At 38.6% G+C, this 24,056-nt stretch overlaps 1 protein-coding gene across 2 annotated transcripts in view; it reads right to left on the reverse strand.

Annotated features, from left to right (window-relative positions):
- Positions 1–23,922, reverse strand: part of HMGCLL1 (3-hydroxymethyl-3-methylglutaryl-CoA lyase-like 1) — a 257,324-nt gene extending 233,402 nt beyond the window's left edge. The window contains exon 1 of one of the 2 annotated variants that reach the window (XM_006893139.1): positions 23,786–23,907. In XM_006893139.1, coding sequence (XP_006893201.1) covers positions 23,786–23,893 — 108 coding nt within the window. In that variant the 5' untranslated portion in view covers positions 23,894–23,907. Of the gene's footprint in view, positions 1–23,785 lie in introns of both variants that reach the window. The other variant, XM_006893138.1, reaches the window with a different exon arrangement.
- Between the last annotated feature and the right edge of the window lie 134 nt (positions 23,923–24,056).

Raw genomic sequence — 24,056 nt, forward strand, 5'->3', positions numbered from 1 at the left:
TTATGCATATGACACGACCTTGCTTGCTGAAACTGAGGAGGACCATAAGCAGTTGCAGCAGAAAGTCAAGAACTGTAGTCTTCAATACGATTGAAACTCAACATCAAGAAGACAAAGATTCTCACCACTGGGCCAATTGACAACACCAGGATGGATGAAGAAGAGATTAGGTTGTTGCCAGTTACAGATTGCTCAGCTCCACAATCAACACTCTTGGCACCAGCAGTAAGGAAAACAAAGGATGTATTGCATTGGGAAAATCTGCTGTCAGGGACCTCTCCAGTGTACTTAGAAAAAATGATGTCAGTCGAGGTGTGCCTCATCTAGGCCATGGTCTTTGCAATTATTTGCTATGCATCAGAGAGCTGGAAAATGACTAAGGATGACAGAAAAATTGATGCCTTTGAGTTGTGATGCTGGAGAAGAGAAATGAACATACCATGGACCACCAAGAAAATAAAAAGGTCTGTCTTGGAGAAGGTGAAACCAAGTTTCTACTTGGAGGCTAGGATTGTGAAGCACCATCTCACATACTTTGGGCACGTGGCCAGAAGGGACCAATTCTTGAAGGACATCATGCTTAAAAAGGTGGAAGGACAGCACAGGAGAAGGACATCATACTTAGAAGAGTGGAGGGACAATGCAGGATGAGATGAATTGATACAGTAACTAAAGCAATGGGGGTCGTGTGTGAAACGGGCTCAGGATTGGTCAGGCTTCAGAGATGTTTTACATAGGGTTCATATGATTCACAGGTGACTGGTTGGCACATAACAACACAACAACATAATGATCCCTGAAGGTTACATATAAAGTGTCAATTGAGACTGAGAGATATAGTAAAGAACAGCACATCAATAGTCATATTACAAATAATCAAAATTAAATTCACATATTTAAGGACAGATACTTTCCAACAGAATGTGGAAATTATAAAGCAATATAATAAATACCACTTGCAAGCTAAATATCGCTGAACATTATATAAAAAGGCTAAACGGTAAATTGACAACTGCCAGAAATTCAAGCTGTATTTAGGAGAAACAGTGGCACCAGGGATATCACTGTTGATGTCAGAACTTGGATGAAAGCAGAGAATACAAAATTAAATTCTATTTGTTCATTACTGGCTCTGCAAAGGTATTTAACTGTGTGGATCACAACTAATTACAGATAACACTGAGAAGAATTGGAATCAAGAACACTTAATTGTATTCATGTGAAATCTATACCTCAGCCAAGAAGCTGCTGTCCAAACAGAACAAAGAAATATTGCATGGTTAAAAAAATAAAGGTGTGCACCAAGGTTGTTTCCTTTCTCCACACCTATTCAATCTGTATGCTAAACAAACAAATCTGGCAACTGGATTTTATAAAAAAGAATGTAGCATCAGACCTATGAAAATCTGCATTACACATATGATAAAACTTTGCTAAGTTAAAGGGAAGAAGAACTGAATTGCTTGCTGCAGAGTACATGTACATCAATATGGATAACAAACATCTCAACATCAAAAAATCAGAAATCTTCACCATTAATAGGCAGCATGGTGATTGATGGAGAAAACTGCTAAATGGTCAACAGTTTCATCTTACTTGAATCTATAGTAAACACCCTTGGCATCAGCTTTTAAGAAATCAAAAGATGCATCATGTTGGGGAAATCTGCTGTCAAGGGCCTCTCCAAAGCCCTAAGAGCAATTATGTCAGTTTAAAAATTAAAGGGCATCTGATTCAATCCGTAGTATTTTCAGTCACTTGCTATACATCTGAAAGTTGGACAAGGACTAAGGATGACCAAGAAGGATTTATGTCTTGAAATTTTGATGCTTGAGAAGAGTACTAAGTGGACTGTCAAAAAAAACAAACAAAGGTGTTGTGGAGAAAGTGTAACCAGGGTTCTCTTTAGAGATAAGATGATAAAACTAAAGTCTAATATACAGTCCATTTAGTACTCTTCTCCAGCATCAAAATGTTCACAGCTTCAGTTTGCTCGGCTCCACAGTCAACACTCTTGGCACCAAAAAGTGTATCGCGATGGGAAAGTCTGCTGTTAGGGACCTCTCTAAGGTACTCAGGAGCAACAGTGTCTCTCTGGAGACTAAGGTGTGCCTGATACAGGCCATGGTATTTGCAATCGCTTGTTATGCATCAGAGAGTTGGACAATGACTAGGGAGGACAGAAGGAGAGTGGATGCTTTTGAGCTGTGGTGCTGGAGAAGGGTACTGAATGTACCATGGACTGCCAGGAAAACAAACAGATTCATCTTGGAGAGGATTAAACCAAGCTACTCCTTGGAGGCAAGGATTCTGGGGCTTCATCTGACATATTCTGGACATGTTGCCAGGAGGGACGGGTCCTTGGAGAGGGACATCATGCTTGGGAGGGTGGAGGGACAGCGCAGGAGGGGAAGACCCTCTATGAGATGGATTGATTCGGCGACTGGGGTAATCAGGATGGGTGTGTCAGAGGCGGTGAGGTTGGCGCAGGATAGAGCAGGGTTTAGGGCCGCTATGAGTCGGAAACGACTCGACGGCACATAACAACAACAACATATGATCCTACACATATAGCTTCAAACATATACACACAGAAATAAGGGACAAACTTACATAATATATTTTATAAACTCATAAATAAGTAGATTTCACATACTTTAGGAATATTGTCAGGAGGGGTCAGTTCTTACAAAAAGATACTATGCTGTGAAAGTGGAGGGTCAGAGAAACAGAGTAAGGTCCTTACAAGATGGAATGATAACAGTGATGATAGCAAAGGGCTCAAGTATATCAGGAAGTATATCAGAGATCACAAGGATGATGCAGGATAGGCAACATTGTGTTATTTACTGGGTCTCTATGAGGTGGAGTTCACTCCATAATAACACCTAACATGAACAATAACAATAGTAAAAATCAAGTATACCAGAATTTTTAAAGTCATTCTTCTAGGTCATATAGCTCTGGTCTGTTCCCTTGCTGTACAGAGGTAATTCATGGTTGCTGTGAAGCTGAAGACTGTGACACTGATGTGTCAAATGTGAGAATGCTTACCCATGGTGGACAGTGTTTGGTGGAGCTCCCAGATTAAAACAAGCTTGGAAGCAGGAGTGGCATCTACTTCCGAAACAGCTTGCCTCCAGAAACTCCATGAACATGGAGAAGCAATGACAGTTATTCAGGTGTTCAGGTCTTTCATTCATAGGGTCGCTATGAATTGCCTATGACTAGACAACACTTAATAACAACAACAACATCTAGTTATAGGAAAAGAGAGAGTCAGAAATTAAATGAGGAAAAACAAAAAGTAAGAATAGAAAGAAAAGATTGCTGAAAAAACTTTTTCCAACATTATAGCCACAAAATGATTTGAAGTAAGTTTATCTCAGCAGAGAAAATATATAATAAACTACTTAATCTTTCAATGATCCATTTATTAATCATTTATTAATCTGGTAAATTGTACTGAATACCACTAAGTCATAGGATAGTAATCTAAAGGCATTCTAAAGTTGAGCATAATATTACCTTTCATATTTGTTATATGCTTTCAAGATTGAACCTACTCATAGCTGGCCCTCCAGCAGGTTTATAGAGGCTATAATTTGCAAATGAAGAGACTGTCTATTTTCTTCCCTCAGAGTAACTAGAGATGGATTGATTCCATCATGGGGGTAGTGCAGATAGGTATGTCGGAGTCAATAAGATTGGCAAGGGATAGGGCTATTGTACATAGGGTTGCTATGAGTCACAAGTGACTTAATGGCACATAACAACAATAACAACTTGCACAACTCCTTACCCACTGGGGCACTAGATCTCTTTTTCACGTAGTTTTAAAAATTTTAACTATCTTTTACAATTTTCTTTCATATTGAAAATCAGCGGAATTCAGACTTTGCAAAAATAATTATTTTTCAATGAAACACTTATTTTTTGCTTTAATTGTCATGCTAAATATTTGTCATATTAATTTGGATCACAGTCTTACAATACAGAAAATGAGTACCCTTTCAAAATTTCAATTAAATTAAAAATTTATATCATTACATTCCAAATTATACAAGTTTTTTTCTTGTTTAACAATGACAGATGAGTTTGCACAGAACAAGGTCTTACTGAAAATAGCTAAGGAAGTTGGATAAAATATTTACAAAATCATTTGACTGACAGCTTTAAAATCTGCAAAAGGAATGAAGACTTCAGAGACCAGTACAGATGCAGAACACAAAGCAGTATGCCCCAAAGTTGGAATTCTTTTCCTCTTTAGACATTTGACAATTCCATACTAGCACCTGAGAGTCTAAAAAGGGTGTTAAAGCTCCAAATAAGTTCACAACCTTGTATTAAGAACAAGGAGAAAAGTCCCTAGTAACACCAAGATCTTCCATTAGGATCTGTGAAAAATTATAAGCTGAAAAGTGAAACTGAAGGGGAAAAAAAACAACAAAAAACAGGCTCTCACTTGTGATGTAAGCCTTCCTTCAAAATTAACCTATTGAATGGCTCAACTAAACACTCCTGCACCGAATGCTTCCAACAAGTAAAAAAAAAACTTTCTGAGAAAAATATCATAAAGAAATATTTTTGAGAAAATAAATATTTTGGAGAAAAATATTCTTCAAATTTAATGAACTTCAAATAACAGCTACAATTACTCTTACTGGATGTCAAGCATGTAATAAAAGCTTATTAAGCATACAGAGTTGTATCCTTTCTCCATACCTATTCAATCTCTATTGAACAAATAATTTGCAAATCTGAACATTATAAAGAAGAATGTGCCAACAGGAATGGAGGAAAATTCATCAACTACAGTGCACAGATCTTTCATTCATAGGGTCACTATGAGTTATCTACAATTCAATGGCACCTAACAACAACAACAACATAGAGAGAGCTACGTTGGCCTAGTGGACAGAAAGTTATGCAACCAAGCCCAAGGTGGGTGATTTTAATCTGCAGCCCTCAGGCTTGGTTCAAATTGGGGTTTTTTTATGGAACATTCTTCTAGGTGATATAGCACTGGTCTGTACATTGCTGTAGAGAGGTAACTCGTGGTTGCTGTGATGCTAAACACTGTGACATGACGTTGATGTGATAGTGATTACCCATGGTGGACAGTGTTTGGTGGAGCTTTCAGATTAAAACAAGCTTGGAAGCAGGAGTGGCATCCACTTCCAAAAATGGCTTGCCTCCAGAAACTCTTTAAAAAGTGCTCAGGTCTTTTGTTCATAGGGTCGCTATGAGTCTTCTATGACTCGACAGCACCTAACAACTTATGCTATGCAGATGGCAATGCCTTACTTTCTGAAAGTGAGCAGGGCTTAGAACAACTGCTATAGAGGATTAAAGAACAAAGTCTTTAATATAGATTACATCTGAACCCTAAAAACCCAAAAATTCTCACTACTAGACCAAGAGGCAACATCATGATAGATGGAAAACTGATTGAAATTGTCAAGTATTTCATCTTGCTTGGATCCACAATCAACACCTTTGATACCAGCAGTCAGAAGATCAAAAGACATTGCTCTGGGAAAATCTGGTGGCAAGAACATCTCCAAAGGACTAATAAACATCCACTTAAAGATAGAGGTGTACTTGATTCAAATCATGCCCTTTTTAGTTTCTTGCTAAACTTTTGAAAGTTAGACAATGAATTAGAATGATAGAAGACAACTTGATGACTTTGAGCTGTGGTGATAAAGAACACTGGATATCCCATATACTACCAAAAGAACAAACAGGTCTTGGGTAAGGTACAACCAGCATATTTCTTGGAAGTAAGGAAAGTGAAACTTCCTATAACATATTTTGAGTCCATTGTTGGTGGCATGTAGGTGGTGCCAATTCTTGGAAAAGGACATCCTGCTCGGAAAGGAAGAAGGTCAGTGAAAGAAAGGAAGACTCTCAACACAATGGACTGACACAGTGACTGTCGTAATGGGCTCAAATATATCAGGGATGATGAGGATGGCACAGAAAAGGGCAGAGTTCAGATCCAGAGCATATAATAACAACAACATTGGTATTGTTGGTTGCTGTCAAGCCGAATATGACTCAGTGACTCTATGAACAAAAGCCCTAATGTCTTTCTATAAGTACCGTTGTTTCTCCATGTTCATAGAGTTTCGATAGGCATGTGTTTAGGAAGTGTATGTCACTCCTGCTTCCAACCTGTTTTACAACTGAGAGCTCCACCAAACACTGTCCACTTAGGGAAACCATTATAACATTTGACACCCCAGTGGCACAAGGTTCAGTATCACAGCAAACCAAGTTACTTCAGTACAGCAAATTGACAAAGAATGATGTACAAAGTAAAAGAATGTTCTGAAGAAAAAATAACAATACTAGTCTCACTTAGCAGTGATTAAGTATTGTCAAGTTGAATATAACTCACAGTGATCCTATGAACAAAAGACTTGAACTCTGTTCTATAACTAACATCATTTCTTTATATTTATAGAGTTCCCAGAGGCATCTGGTTTAGGAAGTGGATGCCACATCTGCTTCCTAACCTGAATCAATCTGGAAGCTCCTCCAAACACTGTCCTTGATGGGTAATCATTATCGTATTTGGCACAACTATGACACAGTGCTCCCATCACAGCAACCCCAAGTTATTCAGTACAGCAAGTAGATAAACTGCTGAACCACTTAAGACACACCCAACATATGCTGTCGACTATGATAAACCATTAGACCCTCAGCCCTTGTCTTCATTTCATTTGCTGAGTGTTAAAATTGTGTCACATGTGTTTTTTTAATTTATATATTTGTTAAATTATTTGACAACAAATTGCAGACAATATTTCACTAGAATACCATTTGAAGTTTGCTGGAGAAAATGAATAAACTGAAAAAGTCAATAGAAAAAAGGAGACAGATAAAGTGAAATAATAAAGTAAATGTGAAAGAGCAATTATTTTCAGAAAATAAAAAGACTATGAAGACAACAGAGAAAGAATAGAAAAGATGATGAGACTTCTGATCCTGAGATAGCACTCTTCATTATTAGAACCTGAACTTTCAAAACAGAATAGGAGGTCCAGACAGAGCAGTAAGACATTGTAATAAGAGGTATTTAAATTGGAAAAGAAGAAGCATCTCTATATTGCAGATGACATGATCCTATATGTTACTGTTGTTGTTAAGTGCCCTCGAGTCAAAGGTGACTCATAGCAACCTTATGAACGAAAGTCCTCAACACTAGTGTGACTTTCATCCTTTCCCCAGGTTCACAGGGTGTCCGGAGGCAAGCTATTACAGAAGTGCAAGCCACTCCTGCTTCCAAGCTTGTTTTAATCAGGGAGCACCACCAAACACTGTCCACCATGGGTAACCATTAACGCATGTGACAGTAACATCAGTATCACGGTGTTCAGCTTTAATGCAAGAGAACTTTTAAGAGCTAATACATTTAGCAAAGCTTCAGTGTACAAAGTCAACAAACAAAATCAGTTGAGTTTAATACACTATCAATGAGAAATATGAAATGAAGTTAAGGACACAATTTCATTTATAATAGTATATTAAAAATATTCTTTTTTTCAACAACAATACAGATAAGAATATACATGACCCACTGGAGATTTGTACATAGAAATTATAGATACAAAGTTTAAAATAATGAAATTATAAAAACATTCAAGAAATGTACAAGATGAAGAATTCTAGAAGTGAATGGAAAATTACAAAATTGTCCTGTTAAAATTCTTTATCCCCAGAATATAGTAATTAAAATAAAGAAAAAATATAACAAAATTAGAAAAAAAAGCTAAAGAGAGAATTAGGGAAATGGAACTAAATAAAGTGAAAACATTCCGAATGCCTAAAACAAGAAAAGATGGAAAACCCAGGAAAGAGTACTAAAATATAGCATTAGGATACAGATAAGAAGTCTAAAATTATTTAAACTATACATACAAACATGTTGTTGTTGTTGTGTACTATAGAGTTGAAACCCACCTAGTTGACCCTCTTGCAAGTTTTCAAAGGCAGTAAAACTCTTGGGCCACTGTTGTTGTTGTTGATTTTTTGTTTTGTTTTTTTTTGGCTGAGTACATTGTACTTTATTGATGGTACATGACAAGATGGGCTCGCCAAGCCCCTCCCCTTTCTCAGGGGGATTTGATGGAAACTTGTGTCAAGGATGTGAGATTCTCAGTGTGTGGGAGGATCAAGTTGGGGCGAGGACTCCCCAGCAGCTGAGGGTCTCTCTCTCTCTCCTAGTGCTATTGCTGGGGCTGGTGGTCCAAGGGGATCTTATTATTTGGAGGCCATGTGAACCATCAGGTCAACCACCCGGTTGCTGTAGCCAAATTAATTGTCATACCAGGAAATGAGTTTGACAAAGTGGTCATTCAGGGCAATGCCAGCCCCAGCATCGAAGGTGGAAGAGTGGGTGCCACTATTAAAGTCACAGGAGACAACCTGGTCTTCAGTGTATCCCAGAATGCCCTTGAGGGGCCCTTCTGATGCCTGCTTTACTACTTTCTTGATGTCATCATATTTGGCAGCTTTCTCCAGACGGCAGGTCAGGTCCACAACTGACACATTGGGGGTGGGGACACGGAAAGCCATGCCAGTAAGTTTCTCATTCAGTTCAGGGATGAACTTGCCCACGGCCTTGGCAGCGCCAGTAGATGCAGGGATGATGTTCTGGGCAGCTCCACGGCCATCACGCCACAGCTTTCCAGAGGGGCCATCCACAGTCTTCTGGGTGGCAGTGATGGCATGGACTGTGGTCATGAGTCCCTCTACAATGCCGAAGTTGTCATGGATGACCTTGGCCAGGGGAGCCAAGCAGCTGGTGGTGCAGGAGACATTACTGACAATCTTGAGAGAGTTGTCATACTTTTCATGGTTCATGCCCATCACAAACATGGGGGCATCAGCAGAAGGAGCAGAGATTATTACCCGTTTGGCACCACCCTTCAAGTGAGCCCCAGCCTTCTCCAAGGTTGTGAAGACACCAGTGGACTCCACAACATACTCAGCACCAGCACCACCCCACTTGATGTTGGTGGGATCTCGCTCCTGGAAGATAGTAATAACTTTCCCATTGATGATCAGCTTCCCATTCTCAGCCTTGACAGTACCGTTGAACTTGCCATGGGTGGAATCATATTGGAACATATAGACCATGTAGTTGAGGTCAATGAAGGGGTCATTGATGGCAACAATATCTACTTTGCCAGAGTGAAAAGCAGCCCTGGTGACCAGGCACCCAATACTGCCAAATCCATTTACTCCGACCTTCACCATCGTGTCTCAGGGATGTGGCTGAGGCTGCACAAGAAGAGAGGGCAATCTGGATCGACGAGGAGCAGAGAGCCTGTTGTTGTTTTTAAGTGCTGCCGAGTCATAGCCAACTCATAGCGAACCTACAAACGAAAAATCTGAACGCTATAACTTTCATCGTTTCTCCCGGTTCATAGGTTTTCTGGAGGCAAGCTATTTCCGAAGTGGATGCCACTCCTGCTTCCAAGCTGGTTTTAATTGGAAAGTTCCACCAAACACTGTCCCCCAGGGGTAACCATTACTGCAGTTGATACATCAATGTCACAGTGTTTAGCATCACAGCAGCCAGGAGTTCCCTCTGTACAGCAAATGGACAGACCAGGGCTATACAACCTAGAAGAATGTTTCACCAGAGTTCCCTATGTATAAATAGTAGATACAAAAACTAGACCAAAGCTATATTTAACGAGAAAATGGTTGAATAGTTCAAAAAGTGATTAAAGCCAACAAGTATTAAAGATACATGTAGGAAGTACTGCGATTTATAGCAAGAGAAATAGAAAGTAAGTTTTCCTTAGCTGCATAATTATGATAATAAGCTATACTTACATGCATAATTATGATAATGTTTAAAATCAAATTAAGAAATATTTGGAGGACTCAGAGAGTAAAAATTATACTACAATTAAATGACAAAAATAAAATAAAACTGATGCCTAATTTAGGGTTTTTTCTGGCTTCCATCCTCTTTTGAGATATTTGTCCTTTGTGGGTGTGTGGGTGTGTGTGTGGGGGGGGTGTTTGGGTTTTGTTGGGGGCTTCTTATGCCGTAAACCAACAAAAAAACCAAAGGGGAGGAAATTGAGAATATCTACCAGCTTTCACAGTCCAAAGGTAACCAAGGATACAACTGAGATGCGTTATTAATTTCTGGTGGCTAGAGCGCAAAAGTTGGAAACAAAAGGAAGAAATGATAGTTGGAAAATTTGGTCTTGGAAATAAAAAAGCAGGTGTATATCAAACAATTGAATTTGGTATATACAATAATTTATTCCTTAAAAATACTTAATTGGTGAGTTCTGGTGGCCTAGTGGTAGGAAACTGCCTTGCAATCCCAGAGGTGCGCGGTTCAAATCCACCAGATGCTCTGCTGAAGAAGGAGGAACAATCGCCTCCTGTACCAGTCAGATCCAATTTGAAAGTACACACATAAAAAGAATAAATAAATAAAAATTATCTTTAAAAAAATACTTAATTTTTACAGAGATTTATTCACCAGTGTTTATAGCATCATTAATAGCCATCACAAGAATGTGGAAACAACCCAAATATCCAACCACAACTGAATGGATTGAGAAACTGTGATACAGTCACACAATGGAATACTAATGATTTTGAAAATTATTATGTAACTTGGGAGAGGCTGGAGAGCATTGTGCTGAATGAACTCAGTCTCATATGGACAAATACCGCATAAGACAATTATTGTACAAATAGAAAGATAAATATTAAAACACAGATAGCCACTCAAAAGGGACAGAGAGGTGAGGATAGGTAGGGGTAAAACCACAGGTTACACAGTTTGATGGGTGGAGGAAGGAGGACAAGGAAAAGGGAAGGATCAGGCAAAAAGACAGAGTACTGATAGGCAAGGTTCAATGATGACAGGTTTTATGAAACATGATGCATGAGATGATTGTATAAAATACAGTGTCAATGAACAGTATGAAATGCAATGTACACTGAACTTTGTAAGTCAACCAATAAAAATAAAACAGAACACAAGCCCAAAACACTTGTTTTTAAGAAACACAAAAAGTAACTTTGCACATGGACTTCACCTGATGGACTACGTAGAAAACAGTTTGACAACATCTGCAAAGAATCATCGGAGAAGTCAATATTAGTAGTAAAAGCCAGGCCAGGTGCAAATGTGCAAGTTCAAGTTGACATTAAAAAAATAAAACAATCCATAAGAATCAAAATATGGTTTTGAGTTTACTTCACCTGAATGTAAAATTCATCTCCAGAATCGGCTTGAGGTATTGAACACTAATGATCAAAGATCAGATGAATTATGGGATGACCCCAAATGTATCATCCATCAAGAGAGAGCAAAAGGTCATTAGTCTAACCATTGGCAAACTAAACAAAAGAAAAGAAGGAGATGATACAAATAACTAAAATAAAAATTATAGAAGGTATCACAATAGAACCAGATGAAATCAAATTGATAATATCAGAATAGCAAGAAAAGCTCCACTCTGATAAATTTGAAAACCAAGAAAAAATGGACAAATTCCTTGAAACGCATGTCCTACCAAGATTTATACACATAGATGTAGAACACTTGAACAAATTCATACCAAAAGAAGAAATTGAGCAGGTCCTAAAAAACACTCTCCCACAGCAAAAGTCCCTGCCCATATGGCTTCACATCTAAATTCTACCAAACATTCAAAAATTATCTTCCACCAATTTTATATAAAAAACAGTGAAAGAAGGAACACTTCCAGAGTCATTCTATGAAACCCTGATACCAAAACCAAGCAAAAACATTATATATAAAAAAAACCCCACAACACTACAGACCACTATTTCTCAAGAATGTTGTTGTTGTTAAGTGCCGTCAAGTCACTAGTGACTCACAGTGACACTATGTACAACAGCTCTGAACCCTGCTTTATTCCTTAACAAAATCCTCGTCAAAAGAATCCAACAATGCATTAAGAAAATCATAATGATTTAATGAGATTAATAATAGGTACGCAAGGAAGGTTCAACATAAAAAACATAATCAACGTAATTAATCACATTGACAAAGCAAAGAGCAAGAACTACATGATACTGTCAACTGATGCTCAAAACTTTGCCAAATCTTTGTTGGATTTTAAGCACACCTTCTTTATTAAAACACGCAGCAATATAGGAATAGAAGCGAATTTCCTCAATATAGTGAAAAGAACATAGGCAAAACCAAGAGCTGCAATCATTCTTAATGGAGAAAAACTAAAGACATTCTCCTTGCAAACAGGGACCACACATGGACGCCAATTTTCCCCACTCGGGCAAGAAAAGGAAATAAGAGGAATCTAGATCGGCAGAGGCTAGTGTACACGAATTTAACAAATCTTTTAGATCTATTAGACTGGCAAGTTAGAAGATGAAATATACAAAAGTCAGTGTGATCCCTCTACAATAACAAAACACAGAGAAGGAAATTAAAAATCCATACCGTTTATTTACAAAAACCAACCACAAATTAAGAGCCTTGGGACTAAACGTAACCGTTGCTGTTGTGTATCATCGAGTTGGAAATAATCCACATCTGACCCTCCAGCAGGTTTTCAGAGGCAGTTAATTGCGTGGGAGGATACTGTCCCTCCTTCCCCTGTGGAGTTGCTGGTGGATTTGTACTATGTGCCTTCAAAATTGCAGTGCAGCTTCTTACCACTAGGCAAAAATTGCAATCTTACCAAAAGCAATTTAAATGTTTAATGCAATTACAATACAGAAATTCCTTTTTCAAAGAGAAAGAAAAGGCAATTAGCAGCAGTTTATTTGAAGAGGAAAGAGACTCCAAAACCACAAAGCATGGCCAAGAGAACAAACTGGTTTGTCCTAGAAAGAGTCAAATCAAACTGCACTTTGGAGGCATGCTGCCAGAGAGAACAGTCCTTGGAGAAGGACACCAGGCTTGTAAAGGTGAAGGGACAGTGCAGGAGAGGAAGCCCCCATATGAGATGGACTGACACAGTAACTCAGGCAATAAGGGTATATGTGTCAGAGTCAATGAGATTGGCTCAGGATAGGGCAGGGTTCAGAGCTATGATGAACTATTATAAATCACAGGCAACTCAATGGAACATAATAACAATAACACATATTTTGTTGCTATTGTTAGGTGCTGTCCAATCAAGAATGATTTGTAGCAACTCTAGGAACAACAGATATGAATCCTGTTCTAGTCTGTGTCAACCTCATCATCTCTAAAGTACTTGAGCCTATTGATTCAGTCACTTTGTCAATCCATATTGTTGAGGACTTCCTCTCATTACCTGACACTCTACCTTTCCAAGCATGATGACCCCCTCCAAGGAAAAGTCTCTCCTCACAACATACCAAAGTATGTGAGGCAAAACTGTGTTGCCTTTGCCTCCAAAAAGCACACTGGCTCCTTTATCCAAATATATCTGTTTTGTGGCAATCTATCAGATATCCAGTACTCTTCTCTAACAACTCAAAGGCATTGATTCTTCTTCTGTCATTATTATTCATTATCTATCTCTAAGCTGTATAGGAAGTGACTGAAAAAAACCATGACCTGAATTAGATACACCCTATTCTTCAAACTAACATCAGGGCTCCTCAGTAATTGAGAGAGGTCCTTGATTGCACTTACCAATGCAATACACACCCTCATCTCCTGATTGCTAGACCAAATGTGTTGATTGTGGATCCAAGTAAGTTGAATTCTTTGACAGTGTCAATCTTTTCTCCATCTACCATAGTGTTGCTTATTGGTCCAGTGGTGAGAGTTTTGTTTGTTTGTTTTCTTGATGCTGAGATGTAATCCATATTGAAGGCTATGTTTTTTGATCTTCTGCATCACTTCAACTGCTCCTCACTTTCATCAAATAAGTTTGTGTCATCTGCATAATGAAAGTTGTTGACAAGTTTTCCTCCAATCATGATGTGACTTTCTTCTTCATAAAGTCAGGCTTATCGAGTGATTTGCTCAGCATACAGATTGCAATGGTATGGAGAGAGGATACCACCATGATGCACTTTCTCTGATTTTAAACTATGTAGTGTTCTCTTATTAAAACAACTTCTTGATCTATGTATGTTTCACATTAACACAACTAAGTGTTTTGGGATAAGTAAGTATTGTACATACATGTACACACTATTTCATTTCAACCTGATAATAGGTAAATATCACTGTCTCTAATAAATGGACTGACAATCTAAGGGCTATTGAAGTTTATGTCTGCAGAAAAGAATAAAATAATTTTGTAATAGACAAAGTCTAGGTTTCTGCTTTTCTACTACCAACATAGAACCTCTTCTAATCCATGTCAATGTACTGCCTTCAGTGTACTTTAAACAAATACTTGTTTATGTTGCTGTGGTGTCATGGGCTTATTGCTCCACTAGCTTTGACCTTCCATAGTATGACTTGGTAATAATTTGAAACGGGGTGTGAATAAAATAATTATTAAGGGATCGATTCTTTTTGTACAGCACAGCAAGTTAAACTGAGTGGATTAAACAGCAAAGCTTGGAATCTCTCAACCAGCAAGGAAAAGGAAGTAGAGACTAAAGTGCACATTCTTTAAGGACAGATTCTTTCCCCTGTTATACCAAGACCCACAAGAGCAGCGACAGCCTAAGCATAGAACGAGACACAGGTAAGGGAGAGCTGACTTGAGACAGCCACATCATGGAGCCAGAACCAGGGGCCTTCCCTCAACCATGCTGGGAAACTGAGGGAAGACATTATAATTAGCAAGACTAAGGGAACTCTGAAAGTACCCAAGCCCTGAAGCTGAAGATCAAAGGACTTGCAGCCACACTTGAAAAGTTATTTGAACTGAGAATGTATATCCTGTTGTCAACCTGAATTGTAACCTGTTAACTGCTCTAATAAATCTCATAACCAGGAATATTGTTCTGTGGCCATTGCAATGGATTTTGAATACTGTAGTAGAATGGTATGTCTGATGTTAGAATTACTAGAAGTAGATGTGGGATCACGGAGGCCATGTCTGACCTTATAGAAGTTGGTTTTGTTCTGTGGATGTTGCTAACGGGGATTGTTCTTTGTGACAGTAATAGAGGGCAAGCTTTGCTCTTTTCATTTTGCCTCCACTTCTATACACTTGCTAAAAAACAAGGATATCAGATTAAAAACGAAAGTGCTCCTGATTCAATGCGTGGTATCTTCAATTGTTTCACTGTTTGTGAAAGTTTGACAATGAATAAGGAATACCAAAGAAGAAATGGCACCTTCAAAATGTGGTGCCTGTAAAGAGTATGAAATATACAATGGACTGCCAAAATGACAATAAAATCTGTTTTGGAAGAAGTCCATCCAGATTCCTCCTTGGATGGATGGATGGATGGATGGATGGATGACAAAACTTCATCTCACATATTTTGGACATTTGATCTGGAGAGGTCAGCCCTTGGCTAAGGACATCATGCCTGGAAAAGTAGAAGGTCTGCAAAGATGACTAAGATGAACTGAATGGGCACAGAAAGTGCAATAATCAGCAGTTTTGTTCCCATACTACCTTCACCTTTATACAAAGTACAGAGTTCACTGTAAGGATAGCAGAGGATGAGGAAAAATCTCTTGTACATAGAATCACTATGAGTTGGAGTCAACTGGATGGGAATAACAAGAGTAGGAGCACAGGCCTCACACTGTGCCTGGCCCAGCTGCAACCAAATAGTTTCTAATCACAGCCAGGACCATCACTCTGCCTGACAGATCCAACAGTAGAGAACAGGGTAAACTGTGTGTTGTCTCTCCAAGTTTACATAATCCCTTTTCAATTCTCTTCCCCATCAAAGCAAAATTATATTTTGTAAGACAATTAGATGAACCATAAATAGTAACACCTTTTACACATCTTTAAGCATTAAGATTAAACTCTTGCCACCATGCCCACATTCTCACCATTTCATCATTCACTTAACTAACATTTATCATGATCATGCAATGTGCCAATAAATGTCTCTAACCATGAAGAATTCTAAGTATAATGTAATGGACCCCAACCATAAGCTGATTATAGCCCAAAATGATAAGGATTCATTTATTCATCCAACAAGTATATAAAGCATATAGTCAGTATATAAACTGGCTACCCAAACCATAAGGAATTCTGCTAGGTTCTATGTATTCCATAATAAATTACTTATATGGAATTTGAGCATGGTCAGGGATTTATAAAAATTATTTAGGGGAATGGAGACAGCTGTGTTTCTGACCTTTATGGAATCCACAAGTCGGGGCTGCACCAAATCAACAATATCTACAATATAAAATCAAATCCCATAAGGTCAAATGTGGTCTCTACTCTTTAGTTCTACTAATTCCAACACCAATTATACTACTCCATTGTTGTTAGCTGTTGTGAGGTGTCACTGAATACTTTGTACAACTAATTCATACCAATCTTATGAAAAAAATATCTGAACACTATTCTATCCTGCACCATCCTCAAACTTCCTAATACACAAAATCCCTTTGCAAGTAGGTCTGTAATCTGTTGTAGTGGCTACACAGATTTCCAAAACCATACTTAAGGTTATAAGGTTTATTGGGAAAGAAAATACGTTACAACCTATGTTGGCAGCAGGGTACAATTCCTTAGTCAAGACAGCTCCCCCCCCCAAAAAAAAAGACAGCTCCCCAAATGTGACCGCAGGTCATTTGACCTTTAGCCTTGTGGTTTAGGTCAATGTTACAAAGTTCTCCTGGTCCTGCTAACTATGAGATCTCCCTTCGTTCTCTAGCAAGCCTGGCCTACGGTCCCTGACTCTGATTCCATGAAGTAACAATGCTATGTTAGCTCTGTCTCATGTCAGTCTCTGGTTCTCTGCTGTAGCTGAGAACCTCTAGTAGGTCCCAGTCTGACTGGTGCATGAAACTCTAGTCCAGAGGATTTAAGCTTAACTATCAGCTTCTTCTTCCTTGATAGTAATAACATTACTACCTTTGTTGCCAATGGTCTTAATTTAAACGCTTTATTGTTTGTTATGTGCTGTCCAGGCACTTGCAACTCATAGCAACCTTATGCAGAAAGCTCTGAACCCTGTCCTATCCTGAACCAATCTCACTGTCTCCGACACACCTACCCCTTTACCCTAGTTACTGCGTCAATCTATTTCCTCCAGGGTCTTGCTCTCTTGTGTTGTCCCTCCATCCTTCTAAGCATGATGTCCTTCTCCAAGGACATCTCCTGGCAACACACCTAAAGTATGTGAGACAGAGCTTCAAAATCCTTGCCTTCTTAGAAGGTACCATTCATCTATTTTATCTTCTCCTGGTTGTAGAGTCACACAATGGAAGACTACGCTGCACTAAAAAACAAGGAACTCATGCAATATTATTCAAAATGGGTGACCCTGGAAGACATTCTGCTGAGTGAAATATCTCAGTCACAAAAGGACAAATACTGCATACTGTCACTGTTGTAAAACAGGACTGACATCAGGGTTGGGGGGAGACTGAGAAAGATGGGTTCCATAATGTATACTGCATTGAAACAAATGAGGAAGAAAACTGTTTAAAACCAATTAGGCATTATTGTCACGACAGGAGTCCAGAACAAAGGCTGCATAGTGGAGTGGACCTGAGGGGAGGGATTGTAAAACAATAAAAGAATTTTTCCTTTACTTTTCAAAGAGAAGAGCGAACTGGGGTGGGGAGATGGGCAGGAAGAAGAGTACAACAATGAACTGATGGATGGATGAATGAATGAAAAATCCAAATGAATGGAAATCCAAACTCTCTGTAAATTTTCATTAAAATCAATAATAATAAAACATTTTTCAAAAATTCTTGCCTCCAAGAAGCAACTTGGTTTCACCCTCTTGAGGACAAACCTGTCTGCTCTCTTGGCAGTCCATGGTATGTTCAATATGTTCAATACTCTTGTCAGGATAAACTAACAATTTTTGTTATGATTTGCTCACCTAACTGGTTTGTATATTACCATAGAGATAGGTGGTGGAAATTAAAGTTAATGAGCTAGAAAAGACATTTTTGTCTATTCCATAGGATTAATTTTTTTTAAATCACAAGAAAATAATATATAATTAACATTATATATAAAGAATGAGACACGGAGCACCTGAAAAGTGTAATAAGGACTTAAGGTCTTAAGATTCTAGAAAATTTTCACAGAAAACAACACTGAAGTTGAAGGACACTAATTGAAAGGCATCTTCCTAGAAGAGATGAAAACAAGCAAAACTCTTCTTTCCACAGGGAATAAGAGTGACTGAAGACTGACTACAAAGGAGGTCACTGTGACAGAAGTAATAAGGAAAAGAGAAGGTAGTTTGAGACGTTGTCGCAGAGATGGAGCAAGCAGATAATCTAAGGCTGCAGAGACATTCAATACATTTTCTTTTAATTCTTATTTTCTATTTTTTAAAATTCCAATTTTCTTTAAAAGTCCAAAAGAGACAAAATTCACGGATGGTTGTAAAACAGGGATGGGGCATGGAGTATTATATTTCTATTTGAAACAGAAAACATCTTCTTACTAATTTTATGTATATTTGCTGTTGTTTACAACAACTGACTCATAGTTGACTCTCCAGCAAGCTTTCAGAGATAGTTAATTGCACAGGCAATTAATTACCAATTCTTTTCCCATAAAAAAGCTTTTGGATACACAATATCTATCTATCTATCTATCTATCTATCTATCATCTATAATCTATCCTTCTATGTTTCTATCTATCTTTCTATCATCTATCTCTATATCCATGTCATCTATATCTATAAACATATATATATATACCTATATGTGTACACATATATGGAATATGTATATGTATGTTTGTATATGTAAAGAGAGAGAATTATTGGTTGGTACTCTCAAGTCACCACTGGACCAATTGGCAGCATCAGGATGGATGGTGAAGAGATTGAGATTGTTCACAGCTTTAGTTTGCTTGGCTCCACAGTTAACACTCTTTGCACCAGTAGCCAGGAAATTAAAAGATGTATTGCCATGGGAAAGTCTGTGTTAGGGACCTCTCCAAAGTACTGAAGAGCAATAGTGTCTCTATGGAGATTAAGGTGCGCCTGATATATGCCATGGTCTTTGCTATCACTTGTTATGCATCAGAGAATTAGACAATGACTAAGGAGGTTAGAAGGAGAATTAATACCTTTGAGCTGTAGTGCTGGAGAAGAGTACTGAATGTACCATGGACTGCTAGGAAAACAAACAGATTCATCCTGGAAAGGGTCAAACTGGGAGGTTCCTTGGAGGCAAGGATTCTGAGGCTCCATCTAACATACTTTGGACATGTTGTAAGGAGGGACCGGTCCTTGGAGAGGGACATCATGCTCGAGAGGGTGAAGGGACAGCGCAGGATAGGAAGGCCCTCTATGAGGTGGATTGATTCAGTGACTGGGGTAATCGGGATGGGTGTGTCAGAGACAGTATGATCAGCCCAGGACAGAGCAGAGTTTAGGGCTGTTGTACATAGGGTCGCTATCAGTCGCAAGCAACTCGACGGCACATAACAACAACAATTCTCAAGTAAACTACAACTCAGAACACCACCATAAACAACTGATCTGAACCTTGCCCTATCCTGTGCCATCTTCATGCTATATGATATACAAGTCTATTGTTGTAGTCACTCACTATGTCAATCCACCTCATTGAGGGTCTTCTTCTCTTTTTTTGACCCACAACTTTTCCCAGCAAGGTGTCTTATTCTAAAGATAATATCCTCCAGATAATATTCCTAAAGTACATGAGATGAAATTTCATTAACCTTGCCTCTAAGAATCACCCTGATAGCACTTCCTCCAGGACAATTTTGTTAGTTTTTTTGGCAATTCATGGTATATTTAATACTCTTCTCTAACATCACAATTCAAATGCATCAAATATGTATATGTATATGTATATGTATATGTATATGCATATGTGTATGTATACGTATATGCATATGTATATGTATTCGTATATGTATATGTGAATGTATATATACACACACACACATATATGACTTTGGAGAAGGGATGAGGATACCTAAGTGCATGAATCATGCACTAAAGAAAGTTTAATGAGGGTTTTCTGGTCTCCAGATCCCAGAATGCATGGAGACCAGTTAGGGGACTAGTGTAAGTATACCAGTGCAAACAGGAGTCCATATGAGAGAAAACATCATCTTTAAACTGGTGATAACAAAGCAGTTGATAAAACAGATGCATTTGAGAAAACTTTAAGAGTTGAAGAATTCAGTTGAAAAACTGAAGAATTCAGGGACATCTAGGGCATGTGGAAAATTAAAAGAGGGAGTTCTTGGTTTATAGCCTGCAAGAATGAATGCGTGTTTTTGAAACTGAGACATTTCACCTAGAATAATGTCCTCCAGGGTCACCCATGTTGTGTAATGGTTTATGAGCTCATTATTTTTCAGTGCTGCATAAACTATAAACTCTACAAATGTACAGAAATTGTTATTACAGAACAGAGTTCAGATCTTTTGTGCAAAGATCACCACTATGAGTCGTGTTCGACATAATGACACTTAACTGCTAAATGAGACTAGTGCTGTTATATCTGGAGGAACATTTTTCCACTTTGAACATCACTCTTTGTCAATGTGCTGTATGAAATAACCTGGGTTTGCTATGATGCTGAACCTTGTGTCATTGAAGTATTAAATACCAGAATGGTTTCCCAATGTGGACTGTGTTTGGTGGAGCTCCCAGTTGTAAAACAAGTTTAGAAGCAGGAGTTCCATCCATTTCTTAAACCACATGCCTCTGGAAACTCTATGAACCTGAGAAATGATGATAGTTATAGAAAGGCCTTAGGGCTTTTGGTCATGGAGTCACTATGAGCCTTACTCAACTAAACAGCAATCAACAACAACAGCATAGTCTACCATTGTGTGAATGAATATATCATAGTTTTTCAAGCCATTTGTTTGTTGATGGGCACTTGAGTTGTTTCCATCTATTTGTTATTGTGAATAATAATACCACTGTAATGAAGCAGGATTGACATGTGCAGTTGTGAAGAGAATAGAGAAAGAATGAATAGATAATGAATACTTTATTAGAGTAGATGAGAGACAGAGCTGTTTAAAAAGAATATACGATTAGGCATTATATATCAGACAATGGTCCAGAGTAAGAGATATATTGCAAAAAAGGACTGAAGGACTGGGGGAGGGGGAGAAAACTGTGCAACAGTGTTGTTGTCATTAAGTGCCATCAAGTCCTAAATGACTCATAGTGACCCTATGAACAAAAGACCTGAACACTTGTATAATTTACATTGTTTCTCCAAGTTTACAGAGTTTCCGGAGGCAAGCTATTACAGAAGTGGGTGCCACTTGTGCTTCCAGGGTTGTTTTAATTGGGAAGTTCCACCAAACACAGTCCACCATGGACAGCCATTATCGCATTAGACACATCAGTGTCACAGTGTTTAGCATCACAGCAACCACAAGTTACCTCTGTACAGCGTGCAACAATGAATATTATTTTTTTTAAAAAAAGAACATGAACTGAGGGAGGGAAAAGAGAAGGGGATGGAGGAAAATGCAACAATGAATGAATGAAAATTCAAATTTTCTGTAAACTTTCATTTAAATCACAAATAAAATATAATTGGGGTTTTTTTAAGTAATGTATGTATGGCGATTAAGTATATAACAGGAAATAGTGGAGAATATTAATTCACCTTTGGAAATGTTAACCTTGAATTGCTTTTGAGACACTCAAGGAATGATGTCAAGTAAACAGCTGGGTATCAGGATTGGAGCTGAGGAGAGCAATGGGAATATATATCTGAAAGGCATTAATAAACAACTGCTAACTGAAACTTTGTGTGTAAATAAGAAGCCCTAGGAGGAGTGTCAACATCCATGAAGAACCTAATTTAACTACCAGATAGAGGTCATTAAGCCAGCCAAGGAGACTGAGGTATCAGAAAGGTAGAGGTTAAGGCAGTAAAGACCTGTTAGAAGTCAAAGAAGGAAGTACTTGCAGTCGAGAGTCAGGGGTCATGGCTGATAGGGGTTCAAGTATAAGACATTATAGTTCAACATATGGGTTTAAACAATATCATGTACAGAACACTAGAAGAAGATAGTAGCGTAAGCATTGATTCTGGAGGGAGACAAAGGCTGGACAGAGGAAGTAAGTTGAAGCTAGGTTTGAATGATAAAACGGAGTTTCCCAAGCAAAGTGGCTGGCAATTAAAAAAAAAAGTAATTAGAAAAGGTTACTCTTTTTCTTCAAGAAAAAACAAAAGTTCTTCATTAGGCTGGTGGATGTCCTGAAATTCTATACTTCACATGCCTTAATCAGTACCTAATCATTTTCATTCACAGGCCTTCACACCTCAACAAGAAAAAGCAGACATCCTCCCAAGCAGTCTGAGCTCATCATTGTCCCAAAACCCACAAAATGTGTAAATCAGAAGGCAGGCATCCATCCGGGAGAAACTTAATATTCGTGCAAGAACAAAAGACTCAGGCCTAAGGAACAAAGGCTAGGGATTCTTGATTACATAACAAGCTGGAAATTAAACTTAAGAACCGAAAGAAGAGAAAGTTAAAAATTGAACAGAGGGGAAAATAAATAGATATGCAAAAAGAACAAGAGTAACTTTTCCTTCTACTCATATAATTGTCTACTCACCTGGGATGATCTTGGCCATCTTTTTTGAAATGAGGGCTACCACATCTTTTGGTGACTCTACACATGCTTAATTTCAATTGGTCAGGCTAGAATTATAATTTCATATTCTGCCTCATTGCATTGAGTATGTAGGACTATGGGAAAATAAATAGCTAATATTAGAATAGCTTCTCTAGAGCCACAATCATATTAAAAACATGGCTATCAAGTGAAATACTATAAAATTTTGTTCCAAAAATTAACTATGAGGAAGCATTTTTACATCCAACCATTTAAAAAATCATAATACTCAAGCTATCATAGTACCCCATAGTATTCTTCCACGTCTTCCTTAACTTTTTACCTTAACTTTTACATAAAAAACATTTTTGCCTTAACTTTCACATAAATGACTTTTTTTTAATTTTAGGCTTTGTAAAAGGAAAAAAGAAACCCTTTCTTTACATCCATTTGTTTTTCTCATTTACCCATATTTTTTATTAAAAGTGTATTAAATCTTGAGGATGCTGATCCTATTATGTTTCCTATTATCTTAACACGAACTTTCAGGAATCGTGGTATTAAATTTTAGTTTGAAATCTCTCAGTTATTTATTTATGATCTTTTCAAGCAGTTTGTTGGAACAGAAACACGTGAGGAGTGAATTAAGTGTTCACTATGGATAGCTCCATTTAGTCCACTCCCTTAACCTTCCACAGTGACTTCATTCATTTTTCTGCCTCATGACAAATGTGTTGTCTGTTACATAGTGCTAGGTGAAAACTTGGAATAAGGGCACCATGCCTTGAGATAAAAATATGACGCATCATGTCTAGGAAAAATAACTAAAGAAGAAAAAATAATTTCCTATAGGCAACCTGCAAATGACCACAAGAATGGATTTCACAGGATCTGATCTAAAAGGGTCTGAGGAGTGCTCACAGAGGAGAAATGATTGGCAAAGCAAATTGGAAAAGGTGAGGCCTAACAGTACAGAAATGCTACAGGAAGGACCCTTGAGTGAGGGTGTTAAGTCCTTGGGTAGGGGGCCACCAGAGGGTCGACAAGGGAGACGCCTGCCTGGCAGCTGTGTTCCAGAGGGCGGGGATACCCTGGGCTGAAAGGTGGTACCTGCACCGGGTCGAGCGCCCCTGCCACCGAGTCCCCGATCCAGAGATGCTCTCGGAGCAGCTGTTGGTAGCTGAGGCAGTGCTTCACCGCGGAGGGCATATTCCCCATGGCGGGGCCAGGAGCGGCAGCAGACGATGGGCGGGGGCGGCAAGGAGCTGAGGAACTAAGTGCCAGCAGCAGAGCGCACCCCTCCCAGGGAGCAAGGCTGCTCACGCTAGCCCAGCTCTGCGCATTGCGGCGGCGCGAGGGGGGGGCGGGGAGGGAGGCTGGG

Source organism: Elephantulus edwardii, unplaced genomic scaffold (assembly GCF_000299155.1).
Source record: "Elephantulus edwardii isolate Elephantulus edwardi_28Jun2011 unplaced genomic scaffold, EleEdw1.0 scaffold00124, whole genome shotgun sequence".
Classification (NCBI taxonomy): Eukaryota; Metazoa; Chordata; class Mammalia; order Macroscelidea; family Macroscelididae; genus Elephantulus; species Elephantulus edwardii.